Raw genomic sequence first — 16,281 nt, 5'->3', positions numbered from 1 at the left:
TCAAAGTTCTTTGCTTTTTGTCATGGTAGTATTTTATTCTACAAATTATTCGCAATTCTATGTAATCCGTTAACATTTTCTTTTATTTAAGAATTTCTTTATTAGAAGAAATATCTTTTCTGTTCACTTACTGAAGAATTGCTTCTTTATTTTAATAAAATATCATGTGCTTCGATTTTGTAACTTAAGAGGTTTAGTTTGATTTTGCAATATTATTTTAAATATCGATAGCAATTACAATTTTTATTGCGTGCACAGGGTGCACATGATTATACAGATATTTTATACATCTAGTGTGACCAAAGTGCTGAGATTAAATGTTTTTTTTTTTAATTTAAAATATTGGATGCACTTCTTTCTGGCTAAGCTTTCAATAAAAAATAATCGAAAAAACCGCGAATGATCTAATATTCAAGATTAAAATAGAAAAATTTGTCAGAAAAAAATAAAACCGTGTCTAGGGATCAAAATCGGGATTGGAAAAATTCTATTTTTAAATTCGTTAAACAGCTGACAGTCAGGAGGTATAGATAGTCACTCATCTGTCTCATCACAACGACTCTCTCTCGGCTCTCTCTTCCCTTCTCTCTGTGTCTCAGCGATATAAAGTCTCACCCTCTCTTCGGAACTTGAACCTACTCCAAGTTTTGCTGCATTGCGCCCGCTCTCAAACCGAACCGATAGTCGGACAGCACGGGATCCCGAAAGGACCCCGAGCAGATGTCAAGCTACCACCGAAGGAGCAGCATCGTCGTCGTTGTCGTCCTCGCCCACACATCGTTCTTTACCGTTACAGCTGTGGGTTCGGCTCAGTACCGTTAAGTTCGCCAATCGCACAAGTTCGATTCCCAAATCGCATGGTTTTTTTATACCAGCAAGAACTAGACAACACACAGATATCTGGTAATGTTGTAAGACGTGGATTAATGCAAACTGCAAACCGTACAAGTGCGCCGTACAAGAAAACGCAATTAAAAGTGCATTAAAAATTAAACGAAAAGTGCTTGTGTGTGCGTGCCAGTGAGGCAAAAAGTTTTGCCTGCGCCGAATTGGCCAAAGTTAAATGTTTTAAACGCCAAGTTAGGCGAATTATGTGAAAGTTTTAACGCGATAGGCGAAAACAAAATGTTTCTGTAATTGGCGGCGGAGGAAAAGCAGTCCGAAAAAGGTAGCAACGTTGCTGAAAATGAAATCAAACTTTGATTTATCGCTGATTGGTTCCTGATTGGCTGTTTTGGCAGGCCTTTTGAATCCCCACACAAAAACAAGAACTCCCAGACGAACATACATATACATGATCCATCCACATACATAGGTACTACAATACAATACATATGTATGTACATAGCTGTTGGCGTTTATATGTATGTGTTTTTGGTTCAAATCTGTATAGTATTATGGGCATAGAGGAGCATTTCCTGCCCTTGTCACAGTTGTTACATTTTCTCTATTCCGCCGCTCACCAGCTCACACAGTCGGTCATCAAAAAGTCAACAAAAACAATATAAATTATGTTCGTGGAAAAGCACAAGCAGCAGGATGCTAGAAGACCTTGAATGCCTCTTAAGGTGTAATTGGATATTGACGTGGAACGAAAATTGCATTTTGAGCAAGGAATAAGAGCTTCTTTGTAAAAGGATTGTTTGTAATATGAAGCATATTTGTTTTGGCCTTTTAGTGGAATGAATGTGATTCAATATAAAAATACTTTTGACTTCGTTTTCTCTCAATTTTTAACAAGAAATAGTTAACCATTTAGTGTAGATAATCAAAATCCTATGTGCGAAACTAGAGAATCATTTATTTCTCCCTAAAAGAGAAATATGTAAATAGTAACGTCGTATCCATTTAAAAAAAGACTAGTAAATTTAATTTTTAAATAACATTTACCTAAATTCCTGGAACCAAACTGAAAGGCAAAACTTTCTTATTTATGAGCCCTTTTCAAAAGTTTGCCAAAAAACATTTTTTAATTTTCTCACGTTTTAATCTCTCGCAAAACTGGCGAATAGTTCGTTTTGGTAGCATACTTTTACGGGTCACGGAGTCCGTAACTTTGAATTTGTGGGAATCAAAATCTGTAAGGCCCAGCTGACTTGGGCCCCCAGTGAAAGACAAAAGCCAAACACACACACACAAACACTCATAGGCGCGCGCGCGTGTGTGTGTGTAACCAAAAAATTATAAAACTTTTATTACCTTAGAGCAGGACACGTTCCGAAGGGAAAAACGGAAAGTTCTAAAATATATTGCATATACGTATACACGTGCATTTGTGTGCTGCTCTCTCTCTCTCTCGCTCTGAATGTGTGCGAATGTTTTTGTGTGAATGTGATTTGTGTGCGTCTGCGGGTCCTCTTTCGCTGTGTGTAACCTACATTTTAAACGGCATCGGCATCGGCGACACATAAGAAGCCAAAAGCCGTGGCCGAAACCAAGTGGGCGGGAGTCTGGGGGCGGTGGGGCATTTCGGCGTATGTAAATTTGCCTTTATCAGTGCCTAAAAGTAGGACCCCCATACACACACGCACACGAGTGCAGTTTCCGTAAAGCCCTATGTACCGCTAGAAACAACGGTACTCTCTAGGGGCAGGCGCACCGCTCTTCCGCTCTCTCCGACTTGCTCCTCTCAGAGAGGAAGAGAGGCAGAGAGCGGGCCAAGCAAGCTTCGGCGATGCAGAATGCAGGATGATGTTTGCGTTCGTTGCTTCCGTTACCGTTACTGTAACGGTGCCCCTCTCCCTTCGGAGAGGTTCTGAGGTATATCCTAGTACACACACACACACTCACACACAGGAGCAGCAGGATGTGCGTTCATTCACATTGGCATTGCAAGTGTGGGCTCTCAAAAAATAAGCTATTTTGGTCTACATGGAGTGAAAAAGGGTTACAAATTCAAAAAGGAATGCGAATATAAAAATGTATGTACATATAAAATTTTGATTTTATGTTCTCTTATTAATTTGTATTATTAAATATGAAAATATTATTTTGAAATACAGAATAATAAGGTCAATTAAAATAAATAAATGTGATCCTTAAATACACATTACGAAATCAATAATCTAACTAGATTCACACCGAAAACGTAGCGAACATTTTTGATTCTGAATGAAATGAAATTTGTATTCGCAACACCCTTTTTAACAGTGTATGCAATGGCCACTAAGCCCATGCCAATCCCTTTCGTTCTCGACTGCCCTTGTTATTGGACTTGCATTTCCGCTATGGCGCTACTTGCCCCAGCCGGTTGAAATTTATATGCAAAGTGCTGGAAGGGATTGCATTATGCACATTTTAATGGTTTGCCGAGACATAAAAATATCTCGCACTTAAATAAATTGCTCTGCTCTTTGCTAGTTACTCGCTCACTTTCTACGAGTCCTTTGCCCCTATGCCGCCCCTTGTGCTGCTGACAAAAACGCCATCGCTTATAAACGTGTCGGTAATTACATAAACATTCTGCCCACCGTCGGGTTAGAAATATGCACGTATTTTTGTTTGCCAACTAAATGCCTTGTTAGAGAAAATTTCTTTGGAGTGAGCAAACTTTTAGTTTCCCTGCCCTCAGCCACTTTTTGCCGCACCGAAGGAATGGAAAATAAATTGCCCTCGAGAAAATGCAAATTGTTTTTCAAATTATACATCCACAAGGAGGAAGTTTATGTCTTTGTTGGGCGTTTAAGATTTTTATCAAAAAGTGAGCAATGTGAAAAATTTTCAAAAGTTTGATTTATGTGCTAAATATTGCAAAAGATATCAACTTAGAAGAGATATAACTACACTCATGTATAGATTGGTTAGTATAGAACTATTTAGCTAGTAAAGAACGATAAAAATATGTATGTGAAGGAAATGCTCTAAATATTTATCCATATTTCACAAACATGGACAAGATTGTCTCATAATTGAAAAGATTGTTTGCGAGACCTATGTAAATAAATGGTCGTCATTTTTAAATTTCCAATTCATTTAGCCCCAGTCTGTGCCCCATCTGATTTGCATTGCAAAACATGTAAATGTCAAAAGCAGTATCTAAAATGTGACGATCTGTTCCTCAAAGGTGCCCATCAACGTCAGCAGCCACACCTACAATCTGCATATATCGGGCACTTGCCATCATCATCACATCATTGTGAGTGCTAACCAAAGCAACACCACCGACCGCCATCATCCTGGCCGTTATCATCCTCGGAGGCAAACACATATTCCATTATAATTCCCGCCGCTGTGTCCCACTTCATATCCCACTTCTGGCTATTTTTATGCCATTTCTGCATTGTTCATTGTTTAGCGCACATTATCGCATTTTCCTCTTAAGGCATCAGCCACAGATATTACAGCAGCCTTATCCTCCGCTCCCACCTCCCCTCTGATTCCACGTCAGCCCATCGCCTACAATTGCCAATGGTGTTAGTGTGGTGTAATACCCTGTAAAAGCTTAGCTAGTTTGGCGGATCCTGAAATAGGATACTTATAACATTCAGGATCAAAGCTGTTTTATTATTATAATAAAAAAAGGATTTTAACAAAATAAAATTATATATAAGAATGTATAAATCAAATCAAAGTTATCCACAATTTAATGCAACTTTTAGACATTTGCGTAGATAACACCAAATCTAGTAGATACATAGAATTTTCGATAATTTGCAACCATTTCCTGCTTGATATTGTTATTGACTGGTCATCCCAACCTAAGATTCCCGGCGAATTCACAAATCGGTTCATACCCTGGTGATCTGGTGGTGGGGATGTAGGGTGGAAACTAAAACGATGATTCAGATTGTTGCCACACTTGGCTCACTAAGCGGCCCAGCGGGTGCCACAAGAGGAAACATCGGTGTGTGAGTGTGGTTGTGTCTATGGATGTGTGCTTTGCCGCCACCAGCACACTGGAAGATTGGATCTCTCTCGGGCAAACACAAACACTTGGATGCGGAGTGGCTTTCATCTGGGCCGCAGTGCACTGGATACACGGGATTTCTGTTGGCAGTGCCACTGCCAGAATGTCGGCATTGAAATCGAAAACAATGGTCCCATTGTGGTGGCCGATGGCGCTACTCAGGCTCCTCCCTTTTCGTTATCCTTTCGCCATTAAACAATTGTCGCCTGTGCGCATCAGTAATTAAGTGTCCCTGTGCATTTATGTCTACTTGTATGAGGGCATAATTACTATTTATAGATGCTATTGGCTTACGTCTAAATAGAAACACAATGCGCCAAAGCGCTGGTAAATGTAAATGTGGGCGCCTAAAAATATGCAGCAAAATGCAGCTGACTTTGGTAATACTACGCCACTAGAACGATTTATACTAATCTGGCTGCAGAGACTTGTATATAAACCACAACAGTTTATTAAATGAATGTTTCGTTCAAAAAATTTTTTTCCTTTTAAGGAATACTTGATTTTTAGTTGGCTTTCGATTTTAAGTATTCAGAAACGATTTGTAATGATTAGTTTCTCTCCGAAGAAAGATCATTTAAGCCCTCAAATACAAAATTGTTGTATATTTTGGATTAATAATGTATATTTTTGGTAAATTACAAAACGTCTCCTTATCTTTGTATTTTTATATGGATTTTTTGTACAGAAAACAACATATGAAATATTCCCAGACTAATGTAGATTCTACAAGATGTCTCTTGGTCCTCTTAAAAGTTTGATGTAAAAACTTTCAGTGACTATGGGGAATTTATCCTTTTTTCGAACTGCTTAGCCTGTGCGTTTGCGTTTGTTGGCGGCAGTATTCGCCTTCTTCTTGGCTGCCACAGGTGTCTTCTTCTTTTGGGCAACAGGTGTTTGCTTCTTGGCAGACGCGGCTGCCGCTACTTTGCGTTTGGGAGCAGCGGTGGTGGTGCGCCTGCGCCGTCTAGCTCTGCGTGCAGCAGTTTTCTTGGCTTTTTCTGCCTTGGTTGGAGTTGAACTGGAGGTCGTTTCGGCGGAGGAACCATCTCCAGAAGTTTCTGAAGAACTACCTGTATCGGAAGCTTCGCCGGAGGAACTGTCCTCGGAGGTACTAGCATCATCTTCTGAGCTACTGGATGCACCAACACCACTTTCCGAACTGGACTCTACATCAGAGTCGTCATAGTAGTCATCACCATAGTCGTAATAATCGTAATAGTCATCGTCAGTGTCATCAGCACCCGTTACGAAGGCAACCAATATGGCCAGGCTTAAAACCAACAGCAGCCTCATCTTTTTTTTTTTGTATCTATAGAGTCAACGAACAGATAGGTAACCTTAGGTATAAACGTCTGAGTTTAAAAGTCTTCAACACTGGGTATTTATAGTTTTTTCTCCTCTGAAGAAATTTATAAATATATAAAGCTTTTTTACATTATTTTTCTATGTACATCTGTAGAATGCAAATATTGGTTTTTTAATTCATCGTCTTAATTTTCGGTGGCTTAGAGCACCTGTGTGTGCTGCTTGTATTTGTTTAACATTTTTCGATTGCTATATGTTGAAATTATGAAATTATATTTTGTGTTAGAGCACGAAAAAGTAATATAAACTCTTTTATATTAAAAGAGCCAAGGTCACAAATGTCTTATCTGGATTTTTGAACAATTTGTCTATGGTTTACGCGTTAGGCGACCTGCTAGTAGTTTTATAGAAAAAATAGATATGACATTAAACGTCTTTAAAATTATATAATTTTTCAAGTATATGCGGTGTATGTTTTTGTTTATCAAAAATATATTTATTTACAAATGAGGGAAAAAACACGTGCCGATAAAAACTTATGTAGAATGTTTTCTTGTCTTTTGAACATTGGGTGAAATAGTTAAATATATTTCAAAATTTCTGTGATATTCAAGTTTTGTACAAAATTCATAATAATAAACACCCATACCCAACAACCACATTCTTGGTAAATATCATTATCATTATTATATATTAATTCAAAACCTAACTTATAAACGTCATAGAAAAAAATCTTGGTAATTTTGGGAACAAATTTTTTTGGTATAATTTTTTATTTTTATAATTTGTAGCTACGAATATAATAAACTGGATTTATCCAGAGCGCCTACGTTTGTTGGGTCCAGCATTTGCCCGCTTCTTGGCGGCAACAGGTGTTCGCTTCTTAGCCGCCTTCTTGTTATTACTTTTCTTGGCAGCGGCGGCATTGCGACGTTTAGCTGCTGCCTTATTCTTGTTGTTCCTGTTGTTTTTCCTGGCACCAGCTCTTTTGTTCTTTTTGACAACTGGAGCAGCAGTTGGTGCTTCCGTAACATCGCTAGAGCCCTCGTAGTCGTCATAGGAATCGACGTCCCCAGAGTCGTTTCCACTGTCGACGTCAGTGGAGCTATCACTAGTGTCTCCAGAATCAGCAGTGTTGTCTTCGGAGCTACCGGCAGTATCGTTGTCATCAGCGTAATCGTAAGAGTAATCTCCATCGTCAGACGAATCAGTTGTCTGGGCCACAGCCACGTGGGCTACGAAGACTGCCAATGCCAGAACCAGAAGAAGTTTCATTTTCGTTTTGGGGAGATTTTGTGATCTAAACGAAGAAAGCTCAATCCTCTGGTTTATATACCAACATATCAGTCGAATCTCGTTTTTCATGAATCAAAAGTAAATATGATTAAACAAACACACATTCGTTTACTTTGGGCCAGCTGTGTAGATGTTTTTTTGATTATCAATTTGTTTTAGAAATTTTAGATAATAATATTAGCCCCTGGTGGTTACCTGTAAATACTTTTATAAATCAAGTAGATATATAACGTTTTATGTTGTGGAATAAAATAATATATTGTTTGTCGTCTACAATATAAAACGAACGTTTATAGATCCACTTTATCTACACGCAGTTAAAATTGCGTTCACTTTCAGAAAACGTTTTCAAACGCGTAATCTACGTGATTATTTAATGTGATGGCACGCACTACTCATATTATTTATGGTTATTTTAGTGAAAGCACAAATTTATATGTTTGACCTTTTTCCGTGCAATTTCAGCTCGGGATAACGAGCCGCGGCAGACCGAAAGAGGACCAACCCAGATTCGCAAAGTTCGTGCCATAAATCTGCAGTTTGCATGGAATTAATACCCGACTAGAAGGCGGCGGCAGACGTGCAGCGGTGCTGCACATGCAACACACATTAGTGGGTCACTCGAAGATGATGACGCTGCTGACCGCAACGGCAACGGTAGAAGTAAAACCAACAAAAACAAGCGCCACTCGAGCCGATTTGTGGCAGCGGGGGCAAATTATATAAAATTATCATGCAGGGCAGGCAGCTAGCTAGTTGGCCACTTGACAACGGCAGGCGGGACAAGGCTAAACATCATCATCAGGAGCAGCAGCAGCAGCAGCAGCAGAAGCACCACTACCATCACCACCAGCACCAAAAGCAACAACAGCGGCCGGCGACGTATACGTAATGTGCAGCATGACGTATACGTAATGTGCACCGGGGTTTGGCCAATTTGTCCAAAGCGAGCTATAAACCACTGAGGCAGCGGAAACGCAAACCAAAAACCGAAACTCGAGCTGCAAACTATAACATAAACTGAAACTGCTAACGACGCAAACGGAAACTTCTTGGCCAAATGGCGAAAGTTCGCAAACAATTGCGAATGTGTTGAGAAGCGGCTGGCGGTGCGAAAATGACAAAATGGCGAAGTTAACGTTGCCTTGTCTACTGCGGCGACTGCAGCTGATGGCGCAACAACATCAAAAACAGCAGCAGCTGCATCCACACGGCTGCCACTTGATGGCCATGCAACTGGGCCAGGCCGTGCTCCTCTACGGTTGCCTTCTCCTGCTCCACGCCTCCGTGTCCGCCTCTGTCCTGGCCACGTCCTCCGACTCGGCCGCCATTCCGATCCTGCTGAACATCTCCAGCACGATGGATCTGGATGGCGTACCGCAGCAGCAACAGCATGAGCATACCGAGAAACGCACGCGGAAGCGTGATGCCGCCAATGTGCCTGATGATGACGACTATGGCAGTTATCCGGACGACGTCGACGAATTGGAGGCCTTGCTTAATAATAAGTCAGGTGGGTTCGGGTTCAAAAATCACTACATTTTATTTTAAAATCTATTTTAAAGCTATTGATAAATATGTTTAAAGAAATCCCAAATTCTATAACTATAAAATAACTTGCATGTATTTTCGTTGTACATATAATTCCAATTCTGCAGCTTTTATTTTTGTTTAAATGTATATACACACCAGTTACTTAATTAAGTCCTTAAATACAAGTACTTGCTGTGAAAACTTATCTGTGCGCCGCTTTGTTTAATCCCATTTCGTAAATGAATATTTGTGGCTGCTGCACTTGCGAACCGAAATAAATGGAATTTTTGTTGATAATGCACTTGGCCGTCGCTGCGTTTCGTTAGTTTGCATTGACCTTTGCTCGGTTCCGGAGTCCCAAGTCCAAAAACCGCCGAGATCATGAGAGCCATAAATTGCACAACATCCAGTCGCCATTCGGGTCCTTTCATGGTTGTTTGTTTAACTTTTATTTTTGGCACATCCTGACCACCTGGCACCGCATCTGCCGCAGCAGCTGCAACTGCATGATTCACGGTCCCATCCATTTTATCTTGGCCATGATGCGGGAATTACCAAATACGAAAACACACGCTGGTAGCCCATTATAAGTTTTTCCAAAAAAAATAGTAGGAAAACAGCATGGATGTGCAAACAGATAGAATTGTGATTTTAATGCAATTGATATTCGGTGTGCAATTAAATATTCAATTTTGATCCAATTTGCATGCCAACGGCAAGCTGATAGTAACATTTCATATATGCATATTTGCACCTAATATGAACATTCAATTTATTTCTGACAAATTTGGTAATTTGCGTTGTTAATGTGCCAGCCTATAATATTTGATTCTAAGAGAATTGCATTTGATATTTGTATGAAGACAATTAAATTTTATGATTTACGGTTGAGTAAACACTCTGAATTCTGATAAACGTACGAAATATTTTACCACATTTGATAATCTGTTAGTAAATTACTCGGCACATTTCTGAAAAAAGTGCATTGTAAATTCAATTTATAACTTGTACTTGTTACAATTGTAAAATATTATAGTTTCACACTTTATTAGCAAACATGTGCACACATTTTTTTCCAACACCAATTGATTTTAAATACCAATTAAGAGGAATATTCAAATAAGGCTGCTCTACATATATAACACATTTGCAAAGCTCAATAAGTCCTTAAACTGTGCAAAAGGCTTTTGGTCGTTTTGATGGCCTGACATTCATTTAATTTGCATTCTTTTAAAGATGGCTTAATTGTTAATGCAAATTGGGTTTGCGCATTGCAGCTAAGGGGAAATATATTGGAGCGCCGTGCAACGAGCTGAAGTGTGACGTCAAGCTGCTGCACGTATCCTGCGACAAGGATTCGCAGACCTGCAGCTGCGAACGCAACTACCCAGTGCAACTTGGACTGATAAAGGGTTGCGCCAAACGTAAGATATTGCTATTGCTGCTCAGCATATAGATTAGATATATATATATTGATTGCCCATATTAATTATTCACAGCTAAAAAACTGGGCGATCAGTGTTTCTACGACGAGACCTGCATCTACAACGATGAGAACTCCCTTTGTGTTCAGGTGCGGCACAATGCGATGTGCCAGTGTGCCAGCGGATTTCACTCAGTCAGCTACGTGAAGCCAACGCGCCGTGTCTTTTGCACACCAGGTAAGGTTTTTCTTACTCAAATTAACAATTTAAATAGTTCTAATATGTTGTAACATACTTTGGAGCGAGTGCAGTATAAGTAGCATTAGCTACTGTTACCTAAAATCATTATGCTACCAATTATGCGACTATTTATGTTTAATCATTTTATTTCTATAGATCTCAGCGAACTGAGCTCGGATCTGCCCACCTTGTTGGGCGTCTCCACGGGCATCGCAGTTCTGGCCGGGCTCATCTGCATGGTGCTGCATCTGTTCAGCAAGACGAAGTATCCGCGGCATCGAAATTACGGAGATGCCAGCATTCCGCCGCCCATTCTGTACTCCAGCGATACAGGTGAGTGGTTCAAACAATTCTCAAATGTCCACAATGTAAAGTCCTTTAGTTTAATTTAAAATAAATATATAGATTTCTGTTCTTTTCGTAGTGAATTAATAGCATAACAATTCAACCTTTCTCTTAATCTGTAAACTGGAATTAGTTATTCCCTTTTTGACATTTAGTGATCTCCATTATATATTTCTTTGCTTTGCTTGAAGTTTGTACTGATATTCAGCTTACTCATAAATGTATGACCTTGTTTTCAGGAATACCGCTTACCGTTCACTCGGCGCGTCCGTCGTCGCGTTCCAGCATTCGGTCGACGGGATCGATTGGCTCCTACGGCAATCGACGCGCCTCGGCCGGCGGACTGGGCGGGGGTGCCGCCGGAGGCGTGGCAGGCGGGGCCGGCGGTGGAGGGGCGTCCGGAAGCGGCGGCTCGAAGGGCATCCTGGTGTCGACGTCACGAACAGGTGCGGCTAGATCGGCCGCCATATTGCTCATATCGTGTCACATAGCGGCGGTGTCCAAACAGAATTCCCGGGCCTCGTCGCGGCACACATCCGGAGCGGGCTGCAGCCAGCATTCGCGGGACGACCTGGATGATGGTGGTGGTGGCGGTGGAACTGGCAGTGGGAGTGGTTGCCGCAGCTGCGAGAGCACGCTCTCGATGAACCGCCACCTGCAGAAGCAACTGAACCACCAGCGGCATCTGCTCAGCTTCGAGCTGTCGCCGGCGAGGTCGAGGAATCAGGATAGATTTAGGACATTATTGGGCATGAATGGCATTGAGAATTTTGGGGGCAATGATGATGAGGACGATGAGTGCGGTCCGCATAGCATAGAACCCAGCACGACAGTCCCTCATGCACATGATGCCCATGCCATTGCCCATGCCGATAGCGATCCGGCTCATCCTGGTGCTGGTGGTGGTGGTGGTGGTGGTGGTGCTGGTGGTGTTGGTGGCTACGGCTACAGCTACGGCTATGGCCATGTCGGTGTGGTTGGTGGTTACGGCGATGCCGACACCAATGGCGGCGACTCCAGCGGCGGATTCGCCACTGGCGCCGAGCTGCATCACCTGCAAATTGGCGCACTGCCCACGCCGGCGAGTGAAACGCCACGATTTGCGGTAAATCAACTCAAGCATCAGTCATCCCGCATCCATTTGTACGATCGTGTGGTCTGCTCATTCCCATTCGCATTCCGTATCGCCATGTCCATGTCCATGTCCATACAAAATATAGAGACACTTCCACATCACAACAAAAACAAGGTCAACTATATGCTACTCGTATCTGTTCAATGGTTGCATCCACTCCTGGTTAGAGATCAATTTCAAAGTCTGTGCTAGCCCTTAGTTTGTATTTTCATTTATCTATCTCTAAACTCTAGATCTTTCAGTCTTTAGTGTACGATCTTTCAATTGTTGAATTTGTACATTTGAATAGTACAGACAGTATATTTGAATCATTACTTTATTTTTACCATCTATTGTTCTGTGAAAAATTTAGATATTCTATCAGATATTATATATCGCAAATAATGTCCTTACATATACATTTAAATATCGTATCTCTTTAGTATACGAGGAAAATGCAAATGCTAGACGCATTTTAAATTAAGTACTAACAAATTCGTACAGTTAAAAAGCATGGGAATCTGTAATTCAATTAGAAGAGCAAAATTCGGCGAATTGAATTTGATTACATGTTTTATTGTTCATGACCCGGAAAAACTCGAAAACGGAATACATTGTGGCTCATTTACATTGTTCAAATGAATTTCGCCCCCCCTTGCATAGTTATCAGAATTCGTATTAAAATCATGTCTCATGTGCCATAATTAAATCGCGCAAATTGAGTTATTCACGTAATCATGTATCGTTAATTCAGCTCAGTTTATTTACAGTTGATATTTAATTTGTGTACATTGGCGTTGGTTAAACCTGTCCCCCTGCTTGTCTAATTAGTGTTTAAATTGACAACTCTGTCTAGTTAAAAACGATAAACTTATAAACAAATTTTACGTTTCTTGATGATCGATGTTAAATGTGCTTCCGAGCTCCCTCTGTTTCCAAATACCAAGTTGTTAAATTGTTTTACTTTTTCTATCGTTACCAAGACACACACATACACACACACACACACGAACACAACGCAAAACACGCGCACAAAGCCACAAACTAATTAATCAAACTGTTAATGTTATTTAACGAATAACTAATGTAAAGGAAATGTTGTTAAAAAATCACGGATTCTAAGGATGATGAGTAATACATTTCGACAAGATGATATTGAAGCAATATGGCGGTGACTATGTTCATAGAAATCCTAACCAAACTAACACGAAAAACAATGTAATATAGCATAACCCCACACGATTTTCTAGCTAATATATTCAACTATTGCAAATTACAAACAAATTATACCACTCTCTCTCACATAGACACAAGGAACACGCACACAATTGCAATTGCATGCATCCTGCCGGCAGCTAAGGATACTTGTCTGCCGTCAGGATTTTCTACGTCACTCAACCTCCGGCTGACCTTTGCCTGAACTTATTCGGTTGAGTCCTTAAAGCCCTACACACACACGCATACACACACACGTATACACAGACACACACAAATCGATAAACGATATGAAAATTTTCTTCCATATATGTTAATCCCGCAACTCTATATGTGAATGTCCTGCGCTTCTTGCTCTTCTTCTACGTCTACTACTTTTCTTCCTGTGCGCCTTGAACTTTTCAACTAAAGATGACATCATTTTGAAAGAAACTTTTCGTGTATGAAGTTCCTGTTTGTCCTCATTCTTATCCTACAAACCGGTTGCGAGCTCCTTGGCAAGCTTAGCGAATTGTTATCCAACATTTTGGGACTAGTTGTAGGGAAAAGTTCAATATGTTTGTACCACTTGTCGTATACGTAATTTTATCTTGATGGTTAGTTACATGTGTACATATGTACATATGTAAGAAATACATACATTTTTGCTGGTTAAAGAAAGTTTAACATGTTGTAAACGTTTAAATCGTTACTTAGTAAAAATCAAGAGTAATAAATGAAAAGTTTAATTCAAAATTAAAATATTATTTATGATGTGTAATAGAAAGAAAACTGTAAACTAAATCAAATGCCCAGTTTTAAAGTACTTGTTAGGTTATAGTTACAAACAATTTTGAATTAAAATAATATATTTTCGAAATACAAGCAACTTAGGAGTCTATAGCTAATCGCACTTGCTTAGCTTGCTTTCCAATCGCATCGGAATGACCTTTCGCTGTGGCTTTGCATCGCTGTCGCCTTTCTTTCTCATATCTAAATTACTATCTTTCTCTACCACGCCGTTTCTTCTAACCAAAACGCTCCGATACTCACTCAGTTTTAATACAGCAACCCCATCCGAATATTTCTCCACATCGATTCAACTGGCTGACACCTTTGTGTTTTTGGTTGCTTCGTTTGTAGGTTCTCGAAGACCAAGTCTAGCGTCGGTGCACAGCACCAGCTCCTCGGTGCGCAGCTACAGCATGATGCGCTTCGAGAAGGAGACGCAGCAGAAGGAGATTCGGCAGGAGATGAAGCTGCGACTGGCGCGATTGCAGCAGCAGCAGCATCTCACCCAGAACAAGCCGCAGATTGTCATCGGTGAGGCGTTGATGCAACATGGCGCCCTCAGTCGCGTCACCATGGCCACGCCCAGTCCCCTGACGCCCAACTCACTGGACGAGCTGCTGCCATCGGTGGATGAAAACCAGGAGGTGAGTTGGAACACCTGTCCAAGTAAATGGGTAGCCAATTTGTTTACCAAAAATGGAGACAAAATGATAGAAACTTTCGAAAGATATTGCATCACAAGATTAGGTTTTTGGTGGTTACTCTATCTAACCCTTATCCACAGTATCCTCCCCGGCTGGAAGCAACCCTTAAACAGTTCATACAGCCTCAGGCCGGCGGAGCGTCAGGTTCCTCTGGAGCCGGGGCCGCTTTGAGAGCAGCTGCCTCCCAATCATCGCCAGGCACTTCGAATGGATACCACGGCCCCTGCAGCTCCTCGACTGAGGCTCTTTAAAGTTAGTGCATAAGTAGGCTCGAGTTGTAAATTAGGTCTTAAGTAATCGAAGATTTCTCATCTAATTTGCGTAGTAGGCAAGCGATTGCCATAGGAGACCGTTGCTACTTAATCTTAATTCAAATTGAACGTCAAACGTGTTGTAGTCAGGCTTAAGCTTAGTGAGTAATATTAGACGATAAGTGAGTTCCCAAACTAGAAGACAGCCTTTGTGTGTATTATAATGCGTAGAGGAGCAAATCGAAACATTTTATACGTGTGTGTATATTGTCATACATTTTTTGTAGAAGTTATACAAGGCCAAGTGTAGGGGGTATGAAAAAATGGTGGCGACCGATTTGAGAATTGCTGCTGAAGAATTGATATACCACTTGGCTTTTCACTTATGTAGATCAATATGAATTGATTAGCTTAAATTAGTCTAGTGTTTATCGTTAGTGTGAGATAGTACTGATACAATATACGCAATATGAATTTATACAAAATCGGTTTATACAACGGTAGTTTCTTGTAAATTGTACTCACGATGATAATTGATAATGATCGGATAATGCCAGATTGTTCTAGCTAAATCAATAATTATGTTAAGCCATCGCCACGAAATAAATCAAAAGTGTTAATAGATCAAAGTAAGAGAAATTAAGCCAGGAAATGAATGATATGTTTGGTTCTTTGTAGGAATAGAAATCTAAACGCATATTCCGTTTGCTGGATGTGCATAGTCAATTTTAATTTACGACTTACGAATTTTTCTACAGAGGCGTTTCAACTGAATACAATAATCGAAAAAAAATGTGTAGATCAAATGTAAGTTACTTAATCGATGGTAATATTATTTAATATTTGATACCAAGGTTGTTGACCGTAGTTGATGTGCTCTACATCGTTTGGTTCCATGATTTATCCTATCTATAGATCCGTTCTCAATAGTACGAATTACAGCAGCTATAAAGATCGTTACATATACATCTATACAAGCATGTACATAAGTATGTGCGTATTTGTACTCAACTATGCTATACATACGATGAGTAGACACATATCTGGAGTTCGGTGTTGGTTTGATGTTGGGAGTATATAGAAATAAATGCAATTTTGTGTTTTCAAACAAATCAACGCGTTTTACTAAGTCAAAACTTAATCATATACCCATTCGATTGAGTTCAAGTCTAAT

At 40.3% G+C, this 16,281-nt stretch overlaps 3 protein-coding genes across 6 annotated transcripts; 1 reads left to right on the top strand and 2 right to left on the bottom strand.

Annotated features, from left to right (window-relative positions):
- The first annotated feature begins 743 nt into the window (after positions 1 to 743).
- On the top strand, positions 744 to 16,239 carry CG17364 (uncharacterized protein). Of its 4 annotated transcripts, none has more exons than NM_140417.3 (8): positions 744 to 1,168; positions 7,976 to 9,023; positions 10,321 to 10,467; positions 10,543 to 10,704; positions 10,864 to 11,040; positions 11,292 to 11,498; positions 14,504 to 14,796; positions 14,937 to 16,239. In NM_140417.3, the coding sequence occupies exons 2-8, from the start codon at positions 8,636 to 8,638 to the stop codon at positions 15,105 to 15,107; spliced, it is 1,545 nt and encodes a 514-aa protein (NP_648674.3). In that variant the 5' UTR covers positions 744 to 1,168; positions 7,976 to 8,635; the 3' UTR covers positions 15,108 to 16,239. The 4 variants fall into 4 exon arrangements, with proteins under 4 accessions (NP_648674.3, NP_001261817.1, NP_001261816.1 ...); NM_001274888.1 differs by having other exon boundaries at positions 11,292 to 12,157; NM_001274887.1 differs by having other exon boundaries at positions 744 to 1,315.
- CG9040 (uncharacterized protein) lies at positions 5,518 to 6,266 on the bottom strand. The gene has a single exon (NM_140420.2). It carries the CDS (start codon positions 6,200 to 6,202, stop codon positions 5,717 to 5,719), a length of 486 nt encoding a protein of 161 aa, NP_648677.1. The 5' UTR covers positions 6,203 to 6,266; the 3' UTR covers positions 5,518 to 5,716.
- On the bottom strand, positions 6,960 to 7,524 carry CG17362 (uncharacterized protein). The gene has a single exon (NM_140419.3). The coding sequence runs from the start codon at positions 7,487 to 7,489 to the stop codon at positions 7,028 to 7,030; it is 462 nt and encodes a 153-aa protein (NP_648676.2). The 5' UTR covers positions 7,490 to 7,524; the 3' UTR covers positions 6,960 to 7,027.
- Positions 16,240 to 16,281: the final 42 nt, after the last annotated feature.

Source organism: Drosophila melanogaster, chromosome 3L (assembly GCF_000001215.4).
Source record: "Drosophila melanogaster chromosome 3L".
Taxonomy (NCBI): Eukaryota; Metazoa; Arthropoda; class Insecta; order Diptera; family Drosophilidae; genus Drosophila; species Drosophila melanogaster.
The sequence above is the reverse complement of the archived record's forward strand: the minus strand, read 5'-3'. Positions and strand labels throughout refer to the sequence as shown.

Excerpts from the sequence above, each read along its gene's own strand:
- CG9040 (NM_140420.2), bottom strand. The coding sequence starts at position 6,202 with ATGAGGCTGCTGTTGGTTTTAAGCCTGGCCATATTGGTTGCCTTCGTA.
- CG17362 (NM_140419.3), bottom strand. The coding sequence starts at position 7,489 with ATGAAACTTCTTCTGGTTCTGGCATTGGCAGTCTTCGTAGCCCACGTG.
- CG17364 (NM_176328.3), top strand. The coding sequence starts at position 8,636 with ATGGCGAAGTTAACGTTGCCTTGTCTACTGCGGCGACTGCAGCTGATG. Across the intron at positions 10,468-10,542 it reads GATAAAGGGTTGCGCCAAAC|CTAAAAAACTGGGCGATCAG; the intron begins GTAAGATATTGC and ends AATTATTCACAG. Across the intron at positions 11,041-11,291 it reads TCTGTACTCCAGCGATACAG|GAATACCGCTTACCGTTCAC; the intron begins GTGAGTGGTTCA and ends CCTTGTTTTCAG.